A 21,918-nucleotide genomic window follows, 5' to 3' on the forward strand; every position below is an offset into this window, starting at 1 on the left:
CTTCCAGAGATGGGCAGATCGGAGGGGAGGGGGCGGGAGGAGGCGACGTTTTCCTTCGCCACTGCCGCTTTTCTGGTCCGAGGCAGGAGCTGCCTGCCGCCCCCGACGCCTCCCACGCGCGGCAGCAGCTCGGAGCCGCCGCCGCCGCCGCCGCCGCGGCTCCATTGTAAATCCGGCAGCGTGGGAGGCGATTCCGTGCCAGAGGCTCAGCGCCGAGGCGCGCAGAGCGAGGCGAGGAGGAGGAGGAGGAGGAGGAAGGAGAAGGGAGGAGGAGGGGGAAGGGGAAGGGGACCGAGGAGCTCCCAGGGACGGACGCGCGGACGGACGCAGAGAGCCACCCCGGAGGACAGGCGCCATCCGACGCCCGGCGCGCACTCGCCTCTCGCCCAGAAGAAGAGGAAGGCGCCGCCGCCGCCGCCGCCAGCGAGGCTACGAAGGCCCCGGAGTCCATGCCCCACGATCACGCCCCCCGGGACGCCTGCGAAGGAATCCAGCAGCCCTTCGAGGTCGCGGCGAGGACGGAGCGGGTGCAAAAGTAAGCGGGGAGCGGGGGGGGGGGAGACATTGGGAGCAAGCTGCCCCGAGGCCGCGGGCGCCACCCCCGGGTTGCATGGTGCGCGGGGGGTGGGGTGAGGGTCGTTTCCCTCCGTTCTCGTCTCTCCCCCAAAACTCCGCTCCCGCATCTATTCAGTGAATTGCCTGCTTGGGAAGCAGTGGTGAAAGCGTATATTGAACGGGCCGGGGGCGCGGGGGAGAGAGAAGAGGTGCTGGGACTCGAGGCTTTCGCGAAGGCACGCACACCTCCTGACATGAGCCGCTAGGGCTCCGAGCTGAGAGAACCGTGGGTTCTGCACACGCTCAGAGACACTTCTGCCTGCGATTTTTCTGCCCCTGTTCCCGGGCTAAGTATTGCCGTTCGTGTCCATCAGAAAGGATCTTCCCCCCAGCACACACACCCTCAAATCTCTTATCTCAAATTATGCCCAGGGGTATTTTTAGGTTGTGTTGTATCATCCTGAATGCACCTAACCAGAGTTTGGACTATGAGTATCTGGGGGTGGGGGGGAGGCAGGGCGAATCGTGGAGCTAAATGTCTTTGGTAGATGGGGAAAGTGTCTCTTAGGCGCTTCAAAAAGGACTTGGAAACCTTCCTGGTCAGCTGGAGAGAGCAGAACATCCCCATAAACTCCAAGTCCGAAATCCTCCTTTCAGAAGAGTATTGGCAGGAAGCATGATGTGGGAGGAGGGCAATGAAGTTTTGAGCTAGCAATGCCTCCCCCCCCCTGCCTGCAAGCTTCATTACCCAGCTCCCTTACACCCCCCCCCAATCACTCACATTTCCACATTCCAGCACTTCCCTGTATCATTGCTCCAGGGAAAAGACACACATAAACACATATTTGGGGGGGGGAGTATGGTAGTTTACAGAACTATCCTAACTCCCCCAATGCCTTCCATTTTGACCAAGGCGGGGCAAGGAGTGGGTGTCTGCGGAGTGTGCGTGGGTGTGTTTTAGGGGAGACAAAGAGCATGTGTTTGTGTGTGGCCTGTTCCTAGTTTGCAGAGAAAATCCAAGTAATGTGAGTTTGTTTGAAATGTCCTTGGTTTTAGTGCAGACAGAAGGTCCCATTGCAGCTATTGGTAGTGCATCAGTGGTGTGTGTGTGTGTGGGGGGGAGTGCTAGTAGTAGTAGTAGTAGTAATAATAATAATAATAATAATAATAATAATATATTTATACCCCGCCCATCTGGCTGGGTTTCCCCAACCACTCTGGGCGGCTTCCAACCAAATATTAAAAACAGTACAGCATCAAACATTAAAAACTTCCCTAAACAGTTGTCTTCTAAAAGTAAAATAGTTGGTTATTGCCTTGACATCTGTTCCACAGGGCGGGTGCCACTACCGAGAAGGCCCTCTGCCTGGTTCCCTGTAACCTCACTTCTCGCAATGAGGGAACCGCCAGAAGGCCCTCGGTGCTGGATCTCAGTGTCCGGGCTGAGTGATGGGGGTGGAGACGCTCCTTCAGGTGTACAGGACCGAGGCCGTGTGTTCTGTAGGTGTGTTTTGTACCTTCATTTCGAGCAATTCAGGGCAGGGACAGAGGACTCTCCCTGCATGCCATGGGCTGAGTGCAAAGTGTGTAAAGGGGTAAAGGACAAGACAACACCCCCACCACCCATTTCCCATTCCATGCCAATTTTGAAAAGGCTCATTGTTGAATCTTCCTTCCACACTAGGCTTTGCCCTTGTAATTGAGGGGGCCGCAGCCACATGACACCACCACGCTGTCACTGCTGTGCATGCATGAGCTTGGAGGGTGGCCCCTTAATTGAAAATTGGGGGGGCTTGGCTCCCCATGGCCCCCGCATAGATGGCACACCTGTTCCACACTGTGCAATGGGACAGCATTCCTTGCCACTCCTGAGGGCAACAGGCTAATGTGAGGGGCATAGGGCAGGCCGCATGGCGCAGGTAGCATTGCCACCCAGTGTTTCAACTGCAACTCCCTGCTCACCAGCACCTGCTCCCTAAGGCATGTGCCCTCAAGCTTGTCTGGTCCTCAAGCTTAGGACTGTCTACACGGACTAGTCGTGGTTCTCTGGAGTTTTAGGCAGGGGGTCTGTCCAGCCCCACCTGGAGATGCCAGGAATTGAACCTGGGACATTCTGCACACCCAGCAGATGCTCTACCAGTGAGCTGCGACGCTTCCCCAGTTTCAGCATGCATTTTGTGTAGATCTCACTGAATAGGCTCAATGACAGTGCAGAGGAAAAAGTGACGTGGGGGGCCGAGTTATTTGCTTTAATGGGAAGATGGCTGCGTGTTACGGTTGGAGGTTGTTGTGTAAGATGTGGGTACGCAAGATGACACTCATTTATTCCAGGTGAATTCATCCAGAGAAAATTCCACACTCTGGCCTTGGGCTCACAATCACTAATGATGATCTGAATCACAGTCGTAATGTTTTACAGGGTGGCAAGGAGGCGGGAAGTAAACCTCTGGAGTGGGTGGGAGGGGGAGGTCTCTTCCACCCCCTTTATAGAATCACAGAATTGTAGAATTCGAAGGGATCCCGAGGGCCATCCAGTCCGATCCTCTGCAATGCAGGAATCTCGACTAGAATAATAGAATCATAGAATCATAGAGTTGGAAGAGACTACAAGGGCCATCCAGTCCAACCCCCTGCCAAGCAGGAATGGACTAAACTAAAGTATCCCTGACAGATGCTCAGCCGCCTTCTTCTTCAAAACCTCCAAGGATGAAGAGTCTACCATCTCCTGAGGGAGTCTGCTAACAGCACTTAGCATCAGAAAGTTCTTCCTGATGTTTAGTCGGAATTTCCTTTCTTGAAACTTGAATCCATTGGTTCGGGTCCTACCCTCCAGAGAAAGAGAAAACAAACCTGCTCCCTCTTCCATGGGATAGCCCTTGAGATATTAGAAGATGGCTTTCCTGTCTCCTCTTATCCAGGCTAAACATATTCAACTCCCTCAACCGTTCCTCATAAGGCTTGGTTTCCAGGCCTTTGATAATCTCGGTCACCCTCCTCTGCGCATGTTCCTTGCTTAGGACCAGTTCACACAGATAAGTGGTGCTTGTTTCCTCTGCACAATCATCTTCTGTGGTATGTTAACCACATGGAGAGGCTTCAGTGTGAATTAATAGCTTACATGGGGACAGTGCAATCAAGGGAAAAGCAGCCGCCGCCTCTGTGTTAGCAGGGGCAGATATACGCAAGTACATAACCATTCACTTGCAGAAAACAAGAACCCCCTTTTAGGGGTGAATCAGGCCTCAGTTTGCACTGAGCTTTGGGAAAGAGGAGGAAAAATATTGCTTTCCGGCGGGTTAGTGCTGTGTATTGGCGGCCGCCAGGCACGTGACAATGCAAATCGCCCTTCTCGCCGCCGCACGTCGCGGCACACCAGCCAGCGTCTCGCGGCACACTAGTGTGCCACGGAACAGCGGTTGAGAAACGCTGGACTAGATGGCCCTCTTGGTCCCTTCCAATTCTACAGTTTTATGATTCTATAATTCCAAACCTGGTTGTGGGGTAATAAGCCCTAGCACATGTTCTCCATTTGCCCACCAATCCCATGCCTGCCTTCTCTCCCCCTGCTTTGATCAACCATGGGGGGCAAGACAAGAGGGTATGGCTTCATCTCTCCGTTTCACCCACCCTTTCTGCTGGCTCACCACACGCTCTGTCCCTGCTGCAGGCCACTGGCTATGGCCCTGTCCCTGCCTCGTACCCTGGGCGAACTCCAGCTGTATCGTGTTCTGCAGAGAGCCAACCTCCTCTCCTACTATGAGACCTTCATCCAGCAGGGCGGCGACGATGTGCAGCAGCTGTGTGAGGCAGGCGAGGAGGAGTTCCTGGAGATCATGGCCCTGGTTGGCATGGCAACCAAACCACTCCACGTCCGGCGCTTGCAGAAGGCCTTGCGGGAGTGGGCCACCAACCCAGGGCTCTTCAACCAGCCAGTGCCTTCCATACCTGTGAGCAGCATCCCTCTGTTCAAGATCTCTGAGTCTGGGGGCCGCAAGTCCCTGACCAACGGGCACACCAGCCCAGGAGAGACCCTCAGCAAAGCCAGCGCTACCTCCCCTGCCAAGAGCCCCTCGGATCCAAGAGAGAAGCTGTCCCCCTTGCCGGCAATTCAGTGGGGCAATCCAGAATCGGAAGAGGAAGGGGGGGCCTCCTCGCCCAGTGAGCACCCCTCATCTGCAGAGCATCTGGATCCAGAGCTGGCGCAGGCGGTGTCGGAGGGTGTGGACCGACTGCTGCGCAGCTGCCCCCGTGGCGGCGAGACCGAGCTGAGGACCCTCATGAAGCTGAACAAGAAACTGGCCAAAGCGGTGGGGCACATCTTCCGGATGGACAGCGGGGACCCTCGCAAAGAGGAAGAGATCCGGCGCCACAGCGCCATCTACGGGCGAGGCGAGACCCGGCGAGGCGAGGGCAAGCAGCTCACGCTTCATGAGGTGAGCCAAGGAGGCTGGGTGGGGAGGCAGGATGGCTCACTGTCAGCCCCTGTTCTGTACCGACTGGGGGACTCCTCCAGGCCCAAGCAGAGGTGGCTCAGATCCAGAGTTTGCAGTGGAGCAGCCCCATGCGGTGCGCGTGGGGATAAGACCTTGTGACAAGGGGAGTGCATGTCTGCTAGTTTGCATTGTTTCGTTTTTAAAATGGGGTTTGGGCACTCCAATTCTAAAGGGAGCTCAATTAGCTTAGGGCCAGGCTTCCTTTTCCCTGAGCAAAAGGAGCTTTTATCCGGCAGACGCTGCCAGTGGTGGAAGGGTTGTGGGAAGGCATTTCTCCCAGTCCCCTGCAGCTTCCAGAGTAGGCTTTCAGGGGGCTGAAATGGCTTCCTCCACCTTTCCACCCATTGGGAGTATTGCATGAACAGAGTTCTGCCTGGTGATTTGTATATCAAAGGCATTTTTCATTCAAGAAACCGGTAATGAAATATTGATTCTGGATCGTTACAGAAGAGGGGAGTTAGACTTGCTGCTGCTCTTTGTCCCTCCCCCCTTCACCCCTCCAGCGCCCCTCCAGTCTTCCCCACAGCATTGTTACAATGGGGAGCTTTCCTTTAAAAGAGACCTCAAACTGGCAAGCGATTGTGTGGAGTGTGTGATGCCCAGTGGTAAGCCATGCACTGCTCTCCAGGTGTTTTTGTACTCCAGGTCCCACCCTCCGTGCTCGTGGGCCATGCATGCTGGGTAGGGCCGATGGGAGTTGGAGTCCAACACCATCCCCTTGCTGTACCTCAAGAGCTCTGCGGAGTCAGTATCCTTATAGCTTCCCTTCCTGCAGCTTCCCCAGAGACTCACTCTGCCCTCTCCATCCTCCCAGCTCACCATCAACGAGGCTGCTGCCCAGTTCTGCCTGCGGGACAATTCCCTCCTGCTGCGAAGGGTGGAGCTCTTCTCACTGTCACGCCAGGTGGCCCGGGAGAGCAGCTACCTGTCCTCACTTAAGGGATCCAGGTGAGAACCAAACCCTCTCATTCTTGCTAGTGGTAGAGCCTGGGGAGGGGCCGGGGGGGGGGTTACCTGAAAGTGAGGCTGTGGGCTCCTGCTGTAATGCTACTGTGGGTCAGGAGTGCCAGCTCCTGGGGACTGAGCCCTCCCCCCCCCGCATATCCCAAAAGGCAGAGGCGAACCGCAGAGCTGTGCACAGTGCAGCTCCTGTGGCTGGCTCTCTCTCCTCATCCGTCCTGCTGTGAAGTAGCCTTCTGCTGGTGGCAGCGCCAAGAGGAGGCAGATCAGGAGCCGCCAGCCATTGAAGTGATGTTGCCCCCCCCCCATCGCCCTTGCAAACTGGCGCCTCTGCTGTGAGGAGGGGTGGGGAGATGGTTCAGCAAGCAGCATACTCTGGTAGGGTGGAGAGCCTTTACTTCTATTTGAACCCTCCCCAGCTGTCCTTCCAGACTGGCAAGAAGGGAGGAGTCGGTGTCTACTTTCTTTAAAAGTAAATACAACCAGAACTCTTGTTTATCTGGAAACACAGATTTCTGATCTCGAAGCCCTGCCCCCTAATTCCCGATAGGTGAGGATGCTTTGCCATTGCTCAGTGACAGAAGAATGTTTTTAATTAATATATTTCCCTGATCTTTTTGGGCCCCAACATCACAGAGACCTGGACTGAGCTTTGCTGGGTCCTGCGACAAAGTGAGCTCTGCCAAGGGATGTCCACCTGTATTATCTCACCCACTGGCAGGGCCTTTTCTGGAGTGACAACCCAATTTTGAAATACCCTGACAAGTGGTGTCAACATTTGAATATTTTCATTGCCAGATTAAGACTTCATTGATTGCCCAGATAGAGCAGTGCCTAGTGGGGTGGCGCAGGTGGGGCTCTAATGCTCGCCCAGCTTCCTGAAACTTTAACCCGCCCCCCCCTCTTGGCAGGTGGTAGTGATTGAGTATTGGGAAGCCAGGAGAGCAACAGAGCCCCACCTGTGCCTCCACACTGGCTGCTACTGTCCAGATATTTTACAAGGTCTACATTTGCATTTTATCTGCTTTTTGCCTGTTTGCTTTATGATGGATTATGCTTTGCTTCTAGCAGGGGTGGCCAACTTCCAAGAGACTGCGATCTATTCACAGAGTTAAAAACTGGCAGTGATCTACCCCCTTTTTTGGGGGGGGGTTTCACATAAAAGTTGTTGAGCTTCTTTAGGGAAGAGGAAAGTGACGTTGAGCTTTTTTTTTAGGAAGGAAAGCCCTGCTTTTGGTGGTTCAGGTCATTTTAGGGGTGCAGGGCAAAGATGTTGAGCTTTTTTTAGGGGAGCCAAAGTTTTTTAGCTTCTTTGGGGGGAGCCACTGATTTACCAGTGATCTACCACAGACGTCCAGTGATCTTCCGGTAGATCACGATCTACCTGTTGGACATGCCTGTTCTGTTGTATTTTGTTCTTGTTGTTAGTATTATATACTGCCTCGGGACCTGTTTGGATGAAGGGCAGAAACTTTAAAAATGAATAGCTGCTTTCCCACTGCTCCAAATAGTAGTTTGGGCACCCAGGAAATCGGCTTGGCACTCTTTGGCAACTGGAGCTGACCCAGCTGTGACTGTGCAGTACATGCACATGCTGGCACCCTTTCTGCTTATGGCCCTTGCTGCTGCTCTCACTCATGGAATGGCCTGGTTCAAATGTAAGAGGAATCCATGGTTTGGCACTGAAGGTCAGGGCCTTGCATGAGCCTCTGGTTTGCAAGCCCTCCCTCCACACCCCTTTCCTCCTCCTGTGCATGTGCAAAGAGATCAAAAGTTTCTGCCTTCACTTTTGAACCAACTACAGTTCACAGTTATGTCCAAACTTGAGGACCCGTGGTTTTTTCTAATTGTGGCAAGTTATCAAACCAGAGCATCAAACTGCAGATCACAGATTCCCAATGTAACAGAGAACTGTGGTTGGTTCAAAAGGGAAAGGGGAGGGCACAAATCCAACACCCACTGCAACACGTTGTCGTCGTTTCCCATTACAGTGGAATCAATGTGGAAGTTAATGGCCAAAAAGAGTTTTTCTGTGTGATATTGTAGGTGCCCAGGGTCTCATTTAAACAGGTCCCCCGCTGCTGTGCCTGCAACATTAATATGTCTGCAGCGTCCCAGGCTGCAGAATTCTGTATGTGCTAAATTGGCATGTTAAGGTGAGGGGCTCAGTTTAAATATAGGAATACATGCAACGTTATATGGCTGAGTTCCTCACTACCTGGCAGTATGTTTAAATCATTCTTGATACCTTTTTGACTTCTTCAGTGCCCAGGCTAGGGACAAAATCCTGGCCTGTTACCTAGCAGAGTGTTCTGACTCCATGGTGTCTTTTGTCTTCAGACTGCATCCAGATGAGAGTGGTTCTGGGCAAGCCAAGCGGTTCAAGCAGGAGGTAAGCTGCAGAGCCAGGCCCAGTTTGCGCCTGCACAAGATTGCAAAGATAATGAATGTGAAGCCCTGTGGATCCCCAAAGAAACTGCTGCATAAACGGGGGTGGTGATTCATGTGTTAACACACATAGAGATTGGCAAGTATATGGTACAAATGGACCAGGGGAAAGCACTTGCTTTGCATGCAGAAGATCCCCAGTTTGACCGCCAGCATGGAGGTCTGTCGACAGTCAGAGCAGAGGCAGTGCTGAGCTAGATCAGGGGTCAGCAAACTTTTTTGGGAGGGGGCCATTTCACCATCCCCCAAACCTTGCGGCAGGCTGGACCCCGCATGCGTGCACACACACGCCAAAGGGGGCTTCTCTCCTCCCCTCTCCCTCTCCCCCAGCCCCTCCTCTCCCCTCCCCCTGCCTACCTATGCTGCTGCCATCATTACTGTGCTCTCCCAGCTGTGGCTCCTGTGCCTGCCCTTGTGAGGGCTGCTTTCGGGCCCCTCGTCCTGCTGCCCCCTCCGCCAGCTTCTGCCACTCACTGTGCTCTCCTGTGCCTGCCCTTGCGAGCGGCAGAGACTGTCGGCAGCAGCGGAGGGATGATCAGAGCAGCCCCGAAAGGGCTGGCTGGCTCCGGAGAGGCACTGCCCCAAAATGGCACTCAGGCAGCTCAGCCAAGCTCCTTTCCTGCACTACGCAGGATGGGGAGAAGCCAGGAGGAGGGAGGGTGGAGGCGCTGCAGTGTTTGTGTGGGGGGAAATGGTGGCGCAGGAAAAAAAAACAACTAACAAACAGAATCACTGATCCACAGAATGTCCGCGGGCTGGATCCTGAGGGCAATTGGACCGGACTGAGCTAGATCAGGCATCCCCAAATTGCGGCCCTCCAGATGTTTTGGCCTACAACTCCCATGATCCCTAGCTAACAAGACTAGTGGTTGGGGAAGATGGGAATTGTAGTCCAAAACATCTGGAGGGCTGAAGTTTGGGGATGCCTGAGCTAGATGGACTGAGCTGAGTCAATATAAACACCTTCCTACATTCTTGTTCCTAATACTGGCTTCCCTTTTCATTCTGTGTGGCTCATGATCCCAATGACATTTTTCTCTCCTGCAAGACACCATTATTATTATTATTTATTTCATTTCTATACCGCTTTATATTTTTAAGAAAAATATCAGAGCAATTTGCAGCATATTAAAACGTCAATAAAAGAATCCAGAATCAAACATTTCTGAAGAAAGTCAAATATGGAGTATACAGTCAAAGCAACATAATTAACAAAACTAAAATATTATCTTAAAGATTTCAAAATAAAACATTACAAAGGAGGTCAACTACAAAAAAACAAACTTTTCAAAAGGAAAAAAAAATCTAAGTGAAGTCAAATATAAAATACACATTCAAAACAGCATAATTAACAAAGAATAAAATATCGTAAGCATGACATGGCTGTTTGGCAGGCACAAAAAGATGTGGCAAAAGAATCCAATAGTTAGGGTTTGTTGTCAGGCATAGCGATGTCCCTCTGGTCTCTGCAGGAGCCTCTGCAGTGGGGCTGGTGAGTGTGGGCCCTGCCCCCTAGGCCAGGTGGAAAAAGGCCTTGCAGGGAATGGCCTTCATGACTCACAGCCATGCAAAGGGCTCTTCAGCCCTCCATGTGTGCAGGGAATGGGGTGGCAGCGCTAGAGCTTGCAGCAGCTAAGCTGACCACTTGGTCACTAAGCTGCATGGGAGATCCCATACATGTGGTGTATAAGAAATAAATAAATAGATGGGCTTGCCATGTCCATTGTGTTTTTCTAATTCTCCATTACGTAGCTACTAAGGGTGTTAATCAACCAAGTTTTACTCAGGGCACATCTATTACAATGGGCGTAATGTGGTTGTTCTTAGTCATTTGAATGGGTCTACTCTGGGTAGAACTTAGTTGGCTACTCCCCAGGGTGCTTTTGGCCGGGTTCTCCCTAGATATACTTCTGATTGCTTCTGTGTTTGTGCATTTCAACATATAAGGAGTATACAGGTGAAGAGGAGAGGGATTTACTCGAGCCTTGGCTGTTATGTTGCAATCTGTGCATGCACGTGTGTTAAAGACCTCCTTCTTGTCCTGGTTTGCTCAGCAGTGCTAGGAGTCTTCCAACCTTGGCTTATTTCATAAGATGGTCCCTGTTAAAGTAGACTTGGCTGTCAAGATGCCAGATGCATCTGTGTACAAGTGGTGTGTTTTCTGATCTAGGCAAGTTCACACAGATATCTGCTGAACGTGAACATGTGACTCTGTATGGATGCCTTTGGGTGTGGGTAGATGGATACATACCGTAGAGGGTGTGAATGCTAACCAGAGAATGTGTGCACATGTGTACAATGGCATTGGTACAGTACACTGACATTGTGGCTGCAGTGCCCAAATCACAACACTTTTTGCGAACACACCAGCCTATAGGTTTGCAGGATTTTGATGGCTTTGCATAGTTGTGACTCAGATGACCTTCCTGCTCTTTTAACAACCATATAAGGGTGAAGGAAGATGCAGTAATGGCTGCTCTGGTCATACAGAAATGGTTTCTCTCCCTCCCCAGGTCCTCTCTCAGTCTTAATGCCCACCATAACTTCCTGTTTCCTACGGGTACCAAATGGGGTGGTGTGAGAATGCGTCTTGCTCCATCAGGCAGGAGCCATGGGTGAGAATCAGGAGTCGGGGAGGACTGTAGTGAGAAAGGTTGGGACAGTGTCCTCCTCTGTGGAACCAAGCTGTTTAAGGAACTAGAGAGTGATCTGGACCATGACTTAGCAACCTTAGTTTCAGGAGTTAAGGTAACATCAGCAGGTGTGCACTCTCAGATGTGCAAGTCTTCATCGCATAGAGGTGGTGGTGTACTGTGACCCTGAAGGACCAGGTGTGCTGCCTGGGAGTCATTTTGGACTCACGGCATAGGTTAATTCTATGTCCAGAGCAGCTGTCTACCATCTGGTACGCAGGCCGAGACCCTCCCTGCCCGCAGACTGTCTCGCCAGAGTGGTGCATGCTCTAGTTATCTCTAGTTATTAAAGCCCTAAACGGCCTCAGCACAGTATACCTGAAGGAGTATACCTCCACTCCCATTGCTCAGCCTGGACATTGAGGTCCTCCTCCAAGGGTCTTCTACTCACTGCAAAAAGCAAAGTTACAGGGAACCAGGCAGAGGGCCATCCCTGTGGAATGCCCTCCCAGCAGATGTCAAACAGATAAAACAGCTATGTGATTTTTAAAAGACATCTGAAGGCAGCCCCATTTAGGGAAGTTTTTATAGTATGATAGTTGTATGATTTTACTATTTTTTGTTGGGAGCTGCCCAGAGTGGTTGGGGCAACCCAGTCAGATGGGCGGCATGTAATTAATTAATTAAGTAAGTAAATCTAAGGGACCCAGGTGGCACTGTGGGTTAAACCACTGAGTCTAGGGCTTGCTGATCAGAAGGTCGGCGGTTCGAATCCCTGCGACGGGGTGAGCTCCCGTTGCTCGGTCCCAGCTCCTGCCAACCTAGCAGTTCGAAAGCACGTCAAAATGCAAGTAGATAAATAGGAACCGCTACAGCGGGAAGGTAAACGGCGTTTCCATGTGCTGCTCTGGTTTGCCAGAAGCGGCTTTGTCATGCTGGCCACATGACCTGGAAGCTATACGCTGGCTCCCTCGGCCAATAATGCGAGATGAGCGCGCAACCCCAGAGTCGGTCACGACTGGACCTAATGGTCAGGGGTCCCTTTACCTTTAAGTAAGTAAGTAAGTAAGTAAGTAAATTATTATCATTATTATTAGTAGTAGTAGTAGTTTAGAGTCCATTTCATCAGATCTCTGAAATATCCTCCCTTGTAACGTAAGCTGCAGCTGCAGGTATACATGTGGGGGTGGAATCATAAGCAGTGGATTAGAGGATAATTAAATGCAAAAAGTACTGGTCATAGTGGCAATTCAATTCGAGCTGGAGCCTCTGCCCAGATAAGCTTCCTGGCTCTAACTGACCTTTACCTAGCAAGGTTCAAAGCTAGAGAACCCACCTTTAAAGCTCCCAGTTGGCCTCTCCTGCCCTGTCCCATCCTGGGCCTGCCTCCCAACACCCCTCCCCCAACCTAACTGATTCAGGGCTCTGGGCATCTGCACAGCAAGCGGCAGAGGTTGGCTTCTGTGGACTGCAGCACTAGGAAGGGGGGACACAGGAGACAGTGGAGACATCAGGAGATTAGGGGCCAAACTAAACAGGTCATTAAATATGTACGGGGGTCTAATGTGCATTTTTATCTTTTAATAGCAGCTGCAGTGTGTGGGGCGGTTAACCTTTCCATGCATGAGGGAAAAATCTCTTCCCCTGAAGCCATTAGTCTCATGTGGGACGATTCCATCATATCAACTTCTGGTGGAGCATTAATTCCCTTCCCCAGACACCACAGTCCCATTTCTGCTTGAGCTGACATTTGCAAATAAAATAAAATGCACATTGAACAGTTGCATGCATTTCACGTCACTTTGAAGTGAATGGTCTCCAGCATTGAATCTGAGAAACCTAGTGGGGGATGTGTTGACAGTGGAGGCAAAGTCTTTCGCCAAAGGACTATATGCCCAGCTTTAATGCCTGCCCCCTATCCTTCCAGCAGGTTGCTGAGCACAGCCGTCCTGAACTTCCCTTGGTTTGCGAACCCTTCCTTCCTCAGTACCGGTCCAGCGTAGAGGAAGACACAGCCAGCTTGTCAGGCGAAAGCTTAGACGGACACCCACAGGGTGAGTGGACTGAGCTCCAATTAAATGTTCCAACTGCATGGAGTAGTAAATTAGGGTGCCTCAAGACTGTCACTGTTTTGTGGGGCGGGTGCAAGTAAATTTAGGTTTGCACAATTTTCTATTTTATTATTTTTATTTCGAGCCTCTAACCACAGAGCCTAGGGCTTGCCGATCAGAAGGTCGGCGGTTCGAATCCCTGAAACGGAGTGAGCTCCCCTTGTTTGGTCCCTGCTTCTGCCAACCTAGCAGTTCGAAAGCACATCAAAGTGCAAGTAGATAACTACCTTCCAGCGGGAAGGTAAACGGCGTTTCCGTGTGCTGCTCTGGTTCGCCAGAAGCGGCTTTGTAATGCTGGCCACATGACCTGGAAGCTGTACGCCGGCTCCTTCGGCCAATAACGCGAGATGAGTGCCGCAACCCCAGAGTCGGTCACGACTGGACCTAATGGTCAGGGGTCCCTTTACCTTTACCTCACCTTGCTTTTTAGCAAGAAAGGCTCCAAGAGTGGATTACATGCAGTTAATTCAAACAAAGTAGTTCCTGCCTACAGACTTACAATCTAAAAACCACAACACATAAGGAAACGGGCAAAGAGGGAAGAAGAAAAAAGCAAACTCAGGCGCCAATTCCTACATAGTAGCTCATATAATGACCAGCTGTCAGGGAAACAGCTGAGGGGCAGGTGGCCTGATGGATTAGAGTCCAGAAATGGCTGAAATCCAATCTGTTTCCCTAGTGCAACAAATCCACTTTTAAAAAAAGTATCAGACTTTTTGAGGCTTGGAAAGTGACAGGTAAATGTATTGAAAAGTGTGGGATGAACAAATGACGTAACAGGAGGACATATAAAACACCATGCCAGGAAATCAGGAAGAATGCAGGACGAATGTTCATTGTCATATAATAACCCCACAAACAAATCAGAACAAATGCTCAATAGAAACTGGATATAATCTAACCTCCACGTAAGCTTTGGGTGAGCAAATTGGGATGAATGCTGAATGAACAGGCCACCCGGATCTCATGCCCTTTGACTATGAGGCCAGAAGTCTCCTGAACTTACAGGCAGGCTCAAATAACCCTCCTTTGTGTTGGAGCTCTGATTCTTTTGCCCTATGTTTGTTTGCTCTTTCTAAACTTGGAACATGTGTTGACTTGTACATAATTTGGAATCGTATTCTGTGGCCCACAGACTTTGTACAACAGCACTAAGTTCTGTCTGATTTTGACTTCATCCTGAATGCTTTCTGCACATTTTGCCCCCTCAGATTCTTCATACGCACAGACCTTTCCCTCACCAAACAATACAGATATATTGAGCTTTGATTTATTTATTTTTTAAACCCTTCGGTATCAAAACCTATTCTTTTAGGCATATTTGTGTTTCCTAAAAGCTATCAGTGTCCTAACTGCTGTTTTCCAGAGGGGCTGTGGATTTTGGGCAGAAAATTCTCAGTACCCTGACAAAACCAGCAGCCCCAGAGTGTTTATTAGAGGGATATACATACAGTATGTTGGCTTTAAAACCAGCTTTTCATTCCTGTGTTTCCTTCCCAGAACTATGACAACTTTCTCTCTGAAATGCAAACCATGTCATGTACATCCATAGACTTTATTCACTCACTTTGTATTCCACCTTTCTGCATAAAGCAGCCAAGACTTGTTTGGCAAATCTCATAAGATTCCAAGAGATTAGAAAGGGATCCCATAGTTCATGATAGAGCACCCGCTCTACCTGCAGAAGGTCCCGGGGCAGCTGTCTTGCAGGACAGCCTTCTCGAATCTGCTGCTCCAGATGTTGTTGGGCTTACAGCTGCCATCATCTGTGGCCACTGGGGCCGATGGGAGTCAAGAGTCCAGCAGCATCTAGAGAAGGCTGAGTTAGAATAACCTTGTGTAGCAGGACATGTGCCTGAGATCCTGGAAAGTCACCGCCTGTCAGAGTAGATCAGCCTTCCCATACTTGCCCCCCACCCGGCGGTTTTGATTGTGACTCCCACACCCTGAATCATTCTCCAAGGCTGATGGGAGTTGTAGCCCTAAACATCTGGAGAGCCAGAGGATGGGTAACGCTAGAATGGAGTGCTGGGCTTTGCAGATCTGACTCAGGGCAGCTTCACCTTCAGACACAGCCAGAGAAAATAAAGATGGGCATATTAAGACCTAAGCCTTTCTGACCTTTGGTTCTCCACATAGTGCTGGATTATAACTCCAGACCCAGCTAGCTGGGTCTGATGGGAGATGGGGTTCAACAGCATCTTTCAAAACCACAAGTTCCCCCTTCCTGTTTTGCACTTTTCAATCGCCACTATTGATTTGGCATTCCAGCAACTCCTCCTGCAATTCCGATAAGAGCACAGCAAAGCTTTGCAAGTCTCAGCATGGAGGTGCCCCTGGGTGCCATCGTTCTGAGGTGCCAAACTGACGTCATTGACGGGATCGGGTTCATTGGGGCAAGGCCTCGTGTTGGCAGGCAGCTGAACAGCAGCCGAGTTCCCGTGAGCACAGAGGTCTGCAAAGGCATGTGATGTGCTCCTGCCCCTGCCTTGCGCAAGTGTCGGGGTGCTGCTCCTGCTCTCCTTAGCAGCTCCCACCATAATAGGGGACCTGCCTGGTCACATCCCCAGCTTATGTGAATGGGTTTCTGTTTTCTGAGTAGAGGATAATGTGTCTTCTAGACCATGGTGGTTGACCTGTCCCCTTCCAAATGTTACCACAGTGCCCTTTAGTGGTTTCTCCTAGATAATGCAGGTGCTGTTTAGTTGTAGATTAATAGGTTTTAGTGACTAGATCAACTAATTACTATGCATAATTTAGGAAATACATGAAGTGCCAGTGGAAAACATGGTTTAAATTATTCAAATCATCTGGGTCCACTCCCTCCCCCCTGTGATTTTTATTGATGTGCCCTGGTTGAATTGCATGCAAGAGTTTCATAATAATAGTACTATAATAATTTTATTATTTCTACCCCATCCATCTGACTGGGTTGCCCCAGTTGCTCTGGGCAGCTTCCTGCACATATAAAAGCATAATAAAACATTACACGTTAAAAGCTCCCCTATATAGGGAATTCTTTATCTGACAGGATTGAAAAGAAGCTGGAAGGTGTGTTTCCGCTTGTATTTTTGGTCCCACCAAACATAAATTGATCCAGGAAATAGTGTTGCCTGATTTTACTCTAGGCATATTCAACCTTTTTAGACTTAGGACCCACTTTTGACCCAAACATGCATTTGGGGACCCATTCCGTATGTTTGCATGGTGCTTAGCATTCCTGTTGCGATCTACCTTGGATCAGGCTGCTCCCACCAGTTGAAGAACAGGGTTCTGCTCTGTATCTCACTTGCAGAATGCACGTCCTTCTCATGAGTGTGAAAGGAAGAACATCTGTGTTGCAGAATCCCTACTCAATCTGCCTCCCTCAGTGATTCCAGTCTTTAAGAACCTCCCCATTGATTCTCACTCTCCCCCTCCCTGTTTTCTGCAGCAACAGGATCCTGTCCTCGGCTTACACCACCCCCCAACGCTGCCCCTGACACACTTCTGAGCCTCCCGCCCCATGGACTATGGAGTCGTCATATCCTGCAGCAGACTTTGATGGACGAAGGGCTGCGTCTGGCCCGGCTGGTATCGCATGAGAGGGTTGGGCGGCTCAGCCCCTGCCTGCCAGGGAAGCCCCCGAGCCAAGGTAAGAGGCTTCCTCTCCCAGGACTTTATCGGGCAGCACAGGCCTGGAGTAGCAAGAGAAGCCTTGCCCATCAGCTTCGATAAACTAATAAGTGGGCACCACAGCTAGGATTGCAACGGGCCTATAGAATCAGAGAATTGTAGAGGTGGAAGGGACCATCTGGTCCAACCCCTGCAATGCAGGAATCTCAGCTAAAGCATCCATGACAGGTGGCCATTCAGCCTCTGCTGATAAACCTACAGGGAAGGAGAGTCCACAACCTCCCAAGGGAGACTGTTCTACAGTCAAACAGCTCTTACAGTCAGAAAGTTTTTCCTAATGCTTAGTCAGAAAGGACAAGGAGTCTTCACAAACACTGCCTAGGTGGGCTTAGCCAGGAAAGACATCATTAAATCAAGAAAATGCAAAATACATGAATGTCTGGCAAGACTAACTTTGATGGCTTCCAAAACGCAGTTTTGGGCACAGCAAAATGTCAATAGCCATATTAAGCTCAAGATCACCATGCTACCTTATATTGGTTATTACTGTGTCACAAGGAGATGGCAGGAATAAAAGCAGCGTGTCATAGATTTTGTGCCTGCCAAACACTTTTTGTTTCATTAAGGGGGCTTCCAAGCTGATGCTGTTTTAGGGTGGGATTCAGTCACAATACTGGCAAATTCAGGTTGTGCAACTAAAGCATATTTGGATCTCTTGCACAAAAGGTTGGATGTTTTGCAATAAGGAATGCGACAAGAAAATGCACTGCCAAGTGTGGGGATAATGATTGGGTGGTGCGATGTTGTATAACCTCCCCACAAACAAATCAGAACGAATGCTCAAGAACAGGAATGTCTGGAAGCACCCTAAGTGTAAACTTACAGGAGCAAAATAATTTTTGACAGCAAAGATCATCATGTGGTGATCTTTCCTTGTGGTCACTGGAGAATGGCAGGGAAAGCTGAGGGGCTCAGATGCTAAGCATATAACCTTGTGCCTGTGGGGATGTGCAACTGAAGGGAAGCCCACAGTTGTGGCAGGAGCGCCTTGCTGCTTGAAGTTAATAACAACAGAAAAAAGAGGCCAAGGACAGGAAATTGCATATTTCTGCCTGACTTCCAATTTCTCATTTTAGAGTTCGGGGAAAATCTTTCTGAGCGGTGCCAGCCCCCAGCAGCACAGGCTGAAGCTAGAAGAAACAGCATTAAGGTGGAACCAGATACCAGCCGGCAATGAGCAGCAGGTGACTTGTGGCTCAGTCGCCAAGCAATAACATGTCGACCAGCCCTGAACATCAGACTCTGGCAGGGGAGAGGGGCGCAATTCTCCCCATCACCACAAGGAGGCGTGCTTGGTTTCCTCAACAGAGCAAGGCTACCATATTAGCACAACACATTTTATTACTCCTGGTTCTCGTCACAAAATGGAGAACCTGCCTCTCCCCCTCCCTATTAACTATGTAAGATGTTGGGGGCCATCCTCACTACAGGCGATAGCCATGAGCTCAGGGAGACCCAATCTGTGGCTGGCTTTGCCCTGTGAAAGGCTACTGGAAGGTCAGCCTCACGCATAGCCTTTCCCCTCTCATGAAGCCTGGAACTCTGGGGTACATAGCCATAAAAACATGAAACCCCACACCAATAGAACAGAAAGCTCATTCGATTTCTCAGTCACAAGCATTGATTATCTTTCCACATCCAAATTTCTTATGATAACGCACTGGCTTACACTTGCATCCCATACGTGTACATACAACACATTTTCTCCATTGCCCTTCTCTCTCTCTCTCTCTCTCTCACACACACACACACACACACTGCCATGCAAATGGACAAGTGGCAGACATGATATTAATTACATTACTGTGTATCGGTTGTCACACTTTCAGTTGTAGATTGCGTATACAATGCTCAAAATAGCTCCAACATCAGTCACCAATGGTACTGATTCACTGCTCAGTCGTGTTTTGGAATCCTGAGAGGTATTTGCTTCCATGCCTGCCTGAGGGAATCTGTCCGAGAATTTGACCAATTAAACAACATGGATCTATTTAGTGACTGCCATTAGTTTTGGGGGCATGCTGGTGAAATTTACACTTCCATCCCGTTCCAGCAGCAGATTTGTTTTTTAATTTCTTACTTTACTAAAATTGTGTAGTTGCAGGAATTAGAACTGACTTTTGAAAAAGGCTTACCGCGTCCACCCCAGTTTTATGTGATCTGCAGTAGCCCCCTGAAGGGAGAGGAAATACGAGTGAGTCTTCTCTCTGTTGGATCCAGGAGCTGCGTCAGGCTCGCTCCTTCACTGTGAGCAGCTTTCCTTTCCTGAGGCCATCAGCTCATACTCTTGGGGCTCATCTAATGCTTTTGCTCCTTCCAAGGAAGATAAGCCAGTAGCTGAGAGAAGCCAGTAGCCTCAAGACCAAGAGGTGGTGGTGTACGATACAGGACGACTCAGAACCAGCGTTGCCTCTGGTACTTCAAGGGGAACGTGATGATTTGAATGCCCCTGGGTTGCTGTGTGGATCTTCCATCTTGGAGCAACTGCATATAGGCAAGAAGCTGGTGCACAATTGCATTTTTAAATTGGTGTAACCCACCCTGGGACCTTATGGCAAAGGCCGAGTAAGAAATGGAATAAATTATAATATTCTAGCAAAAGGCAGCCATAGAGAAACAGGTAAAGGCAGAAGGCCCCAAGTGCAGACACTGAAAATGCCACCTATTTATTTGAGGGTCCCACTTTGACAAGTGGTTTAATTTCCAGTTCTGGAAGTTCTGCAGTACTTCCCACGGCACCGCTTGGAATCTTTGAATGGGAGAATGGGACACATTTCTAGTAGAGCTCAACCACTTCCGGGGCAGAGGATTGATTATAGTGACCTTTAAGGAGGCCAGGAATGCATGAACTGTACTTCTGCCATAAACAAAGATAATAATTGTTCCGCCTCAATCCTGCATTGTGTCGTGGGTCAGATAAATCAGCGCTAATCCCTCCTTTGGGCTTTCTTGAATGCAGCCCCATCTCCTCTCCACATGAATGGAGAAGGGCTGTAACAGGAAAGGGCTGTAACAGGAAACGAGGAGGGAAGGGGACACCTCCCTAAGGTTCTGGGGTGGGGTGGGGAATCCATCACGTGTGGCATTCTGCTTAAATTTTACTGAGTAGACCTACTGAAATTAATGGGCCTAACTTAGACACGTTCATGGATTTCAGTGAGTCTGTAGTCTGGGGTAGTTTGAAGAAAAGGCAACATAGTCCATTTCTGCAGTGCAAGAGAATATGGTGTCGCCAAGGGAAAGAGATCCTCTGGGTTTCCAAATGTTGCTGAGCTATACTTCCTGTCACTCCTGGACATTGTTCATGCTGGCTGCTGCCGTTGATGGGAGTTGTAATCCAACCACATCTGGAGGATTCCTGGCTCCTCATGCCTGGCATAACCACTGCTTGTCAGGATGGAGAAAAAAGAACAGTGACTGCTCTGTATTTTGCTGACGATTTAAGCTAATTGTACTGTAGTGTGGTTTTGTTTGAACACACAGGTGCAAAACATGGATTGTCCAAGGAAGGCCATGAAATCCTGTTGAGGCAAACATTAGCACCCACAGGCTCTTGCTTCCGGTTCCTCATCTTGTCCCATAGAGCCTTGGTGTCTTTTTAGAGAAAATTAGCACCCTTTCCTTTGTAATGTGTACAGTAGATTATTTATTTTGTTATTTTGGAATAAAGTCTTATTTTACGGCTTATTTTACCATCTATTTCCACCTCTTCATAAGCTGGGAGATCAGATTATGGGGCATTGGCAAACGGGGTGGGTGGAGCCCGAACAACAGAGAACCTAATGGGAAAGGTGGGGTGTGAGATCCTGTTATCATGTGGAGTAGCAAAAGACACTTCCCCAGGAATGAGAAAGGACAGGGAATTTTCACCCCACCCGGGTCTCTCACAGCCATTCATACCATCACTGCTTGGGAATGGGATAGTTCTGGAATATGCGCTTGGTAGTGGATCTGGGCCCCACCCAACCAGGCGAAAGTAGAAGGTCTGAGGGGGAGAAGTGGCATTTGTGGGTTTTTAATTCTGGGAGTCTTCTCCTGCCCCAAGATAGAAGAGCCAGGTGGAGAAATCCCACCTGCCCAAAGTGGCTATAGGGAAGCAGCAGCAGTCCAATGAAGTATCCCCTGTAGTTCCTGAGAAAAATACCCTCTCCCTTCTGTCTGGGCTGCTGGTGGGGAAAGAAACCCACCCCATGTTTTGCAGAAGGGAACCACTTCCAGCAGCAGCTGGCAAGCAGGAAAGCATACAGGGCTATATTGGCCCCTCCCCCAAAGGACAGTGCCAAGCAGCAAGCAAATGTGAGCCTCAGCCCTGCTTCAAAGCAGTGGCATGAGTGCAGTCCTAACTCAGCAATACAGCACCAGCTTTGGCTGCAGAAAGTCCCAGGTTCAGTCACTGGCATCTCCATGTAGGACTGGGAAAGCCCTTTGTCTGAGCTGCTGCCAGTCAGTGTAGAAAATGCTGAGCTAGACGAAATAATGGTCTAACCTGGAGTAAGGCAGCTTCCTATGTGACTTCCCTGGATAGGCATAATTGGCAAGAATCCATTGACAGAACATATCATTTTGCTGATCTGGCCCAGCACAGAATCAAAGCTGCCCTTGATTAAAGCAAGGATATGAGGGTCCTTGGAGAGGGAGGACACGCCTGGAGCCAGGGGAGGAGCTTACTGTGCCCCCTAAGGATTTAGGGGGCATCAACCATCACTGCTCTGGGAGCATGTCCAGTGTGATTGCTGTGCGGTCCATAAAAGCCCCCACAAAGCATTAGATGTAAAGGCTATGAACTGATGCTGTTCACCCCAGATTCTGACGATAGCAATTCATTTCTGACTCGGGGTGTAGCAGATGGGCCAGCTCTTCGTCAGAAGGTGGAGAAATGTGCTCAGGCACCCTAGGGAGGGAAAAGAGAAGGTTGGCAAAAGCAGGATGCAGCCCTCTTTAAACATGTCCACAAAGAGATGTACAGTAGTGGCAAAGCATCTCCTTCATGCTCTGTCTCCATGCCCCACCATCTGTAGAGACACTTGGCTTCACTAGGTTCCA

The 21,918-nt window shown here is 49.9% G+C and overlaps 2 protein-coding genes across 6 annotated transcripts in view; one reads left to right on the forward strand and one right to left on the reverse strand.

The window, feature by feature from the left end:
* Nucleotides 1-206: 206 nt before the first annotated feature.
* On the forward strand, nucleotides 207-20,562 carry NAB2 (NGFI-A binding protein 2). 2 transcript variants are annotated; one of them, XM_035102124.3, is made up of 7 exons: nucleotides 207-535; nucleotides 4,223-4,988; nucleotides 5,863-5,996; nucleotides 8,349-8,400; nucleotides 13,017-13,143; nucleotides 16,634-16,834; nucleotides 17,952-20,562. In XM_035102124.3, exons 1-7 carry the CDS (start codon nucleotides 450-452, stop codon nucleotides 18,050-18,052), a joined length of 1,467 nt encoding a protein of 488 aa, XP_034958015.1. In that variant the 5' UTR covers nucleotides 207-449; the 3' UTR covers nucleotides 18,053-20,562. The 2 variants fall into 2 exon arrangements, with proteins under 2 accessions (XP_034958015.1, XP_034958022.2); XM_035102131.3 differs by having other exon boundaries at nucleotides 230-535; nucleotides 13,020-13,143.
* STAT6 (signal transducer and activator of transcription 6) overlaps nucleotides 20,498-21,918 on the reverse strand; it is a 76,108-nt gene continuing 74,687 nt past the window's right edge. For all 4 annotated transcript variants that reach the window (XM_035102095.3, XM_035102105.3, XM_088662787.1 and 1 more), the window contains exon 21: nucleotides 20,498-21,766. In XM_035102095.3, the coding sequence (XP_034957986.1) occupies nucleotides 21,670-21,766 (97 nt within the window). In that variant the 3' untranslated portion in view covers nucleotides 20,498-21,669. The remainder of the gene's footprint in view (nucleotides 21,767-21,918) is intronic.

The sequence above is a fragment of the Zootoca vivipara genome, chromosome 2 (assembly GCF_965207765.1).
Source record: "Zootoca vivipara chromosome 2, rZooViv2.hap1.1, whole genome shotgun sequence".
NCBI classification, from domain to species: domain Eukaryota; kingdom Metazoa; phylum Chordata; class Lepidosauria; order Squamata; family Lacertidae; genus Zootoca; species Zootoca vivipara.

What these genes read in the sequence shown, in the direction of transcription:
- NAB2 (XM_035102124.3), top strand. Translation starts at nt 450, where the DNA reads ATGCCCCACGATCACGCCCCCCGGGACGCCTGCGAAGGAATCCAGCAG. An exon ending in TCCTCACTTAAGGGATCCAG is followed by an intron (nt 5,997 to 8,348) that starts GTGAGAACCAAA and finishes TTTTGTCTTCAG; the next exon opens with ACTGCATCCAGATGAGAGTG. An exon ending in CTTAGACGGACACCCACAGG is followed by an intron (nt 13,144 to 16,633) that starts GTGAGTGGACTG and finishes TGTTTTCTGCAG; the next exon opens with CAACAGGATCCTGTCCTCGG.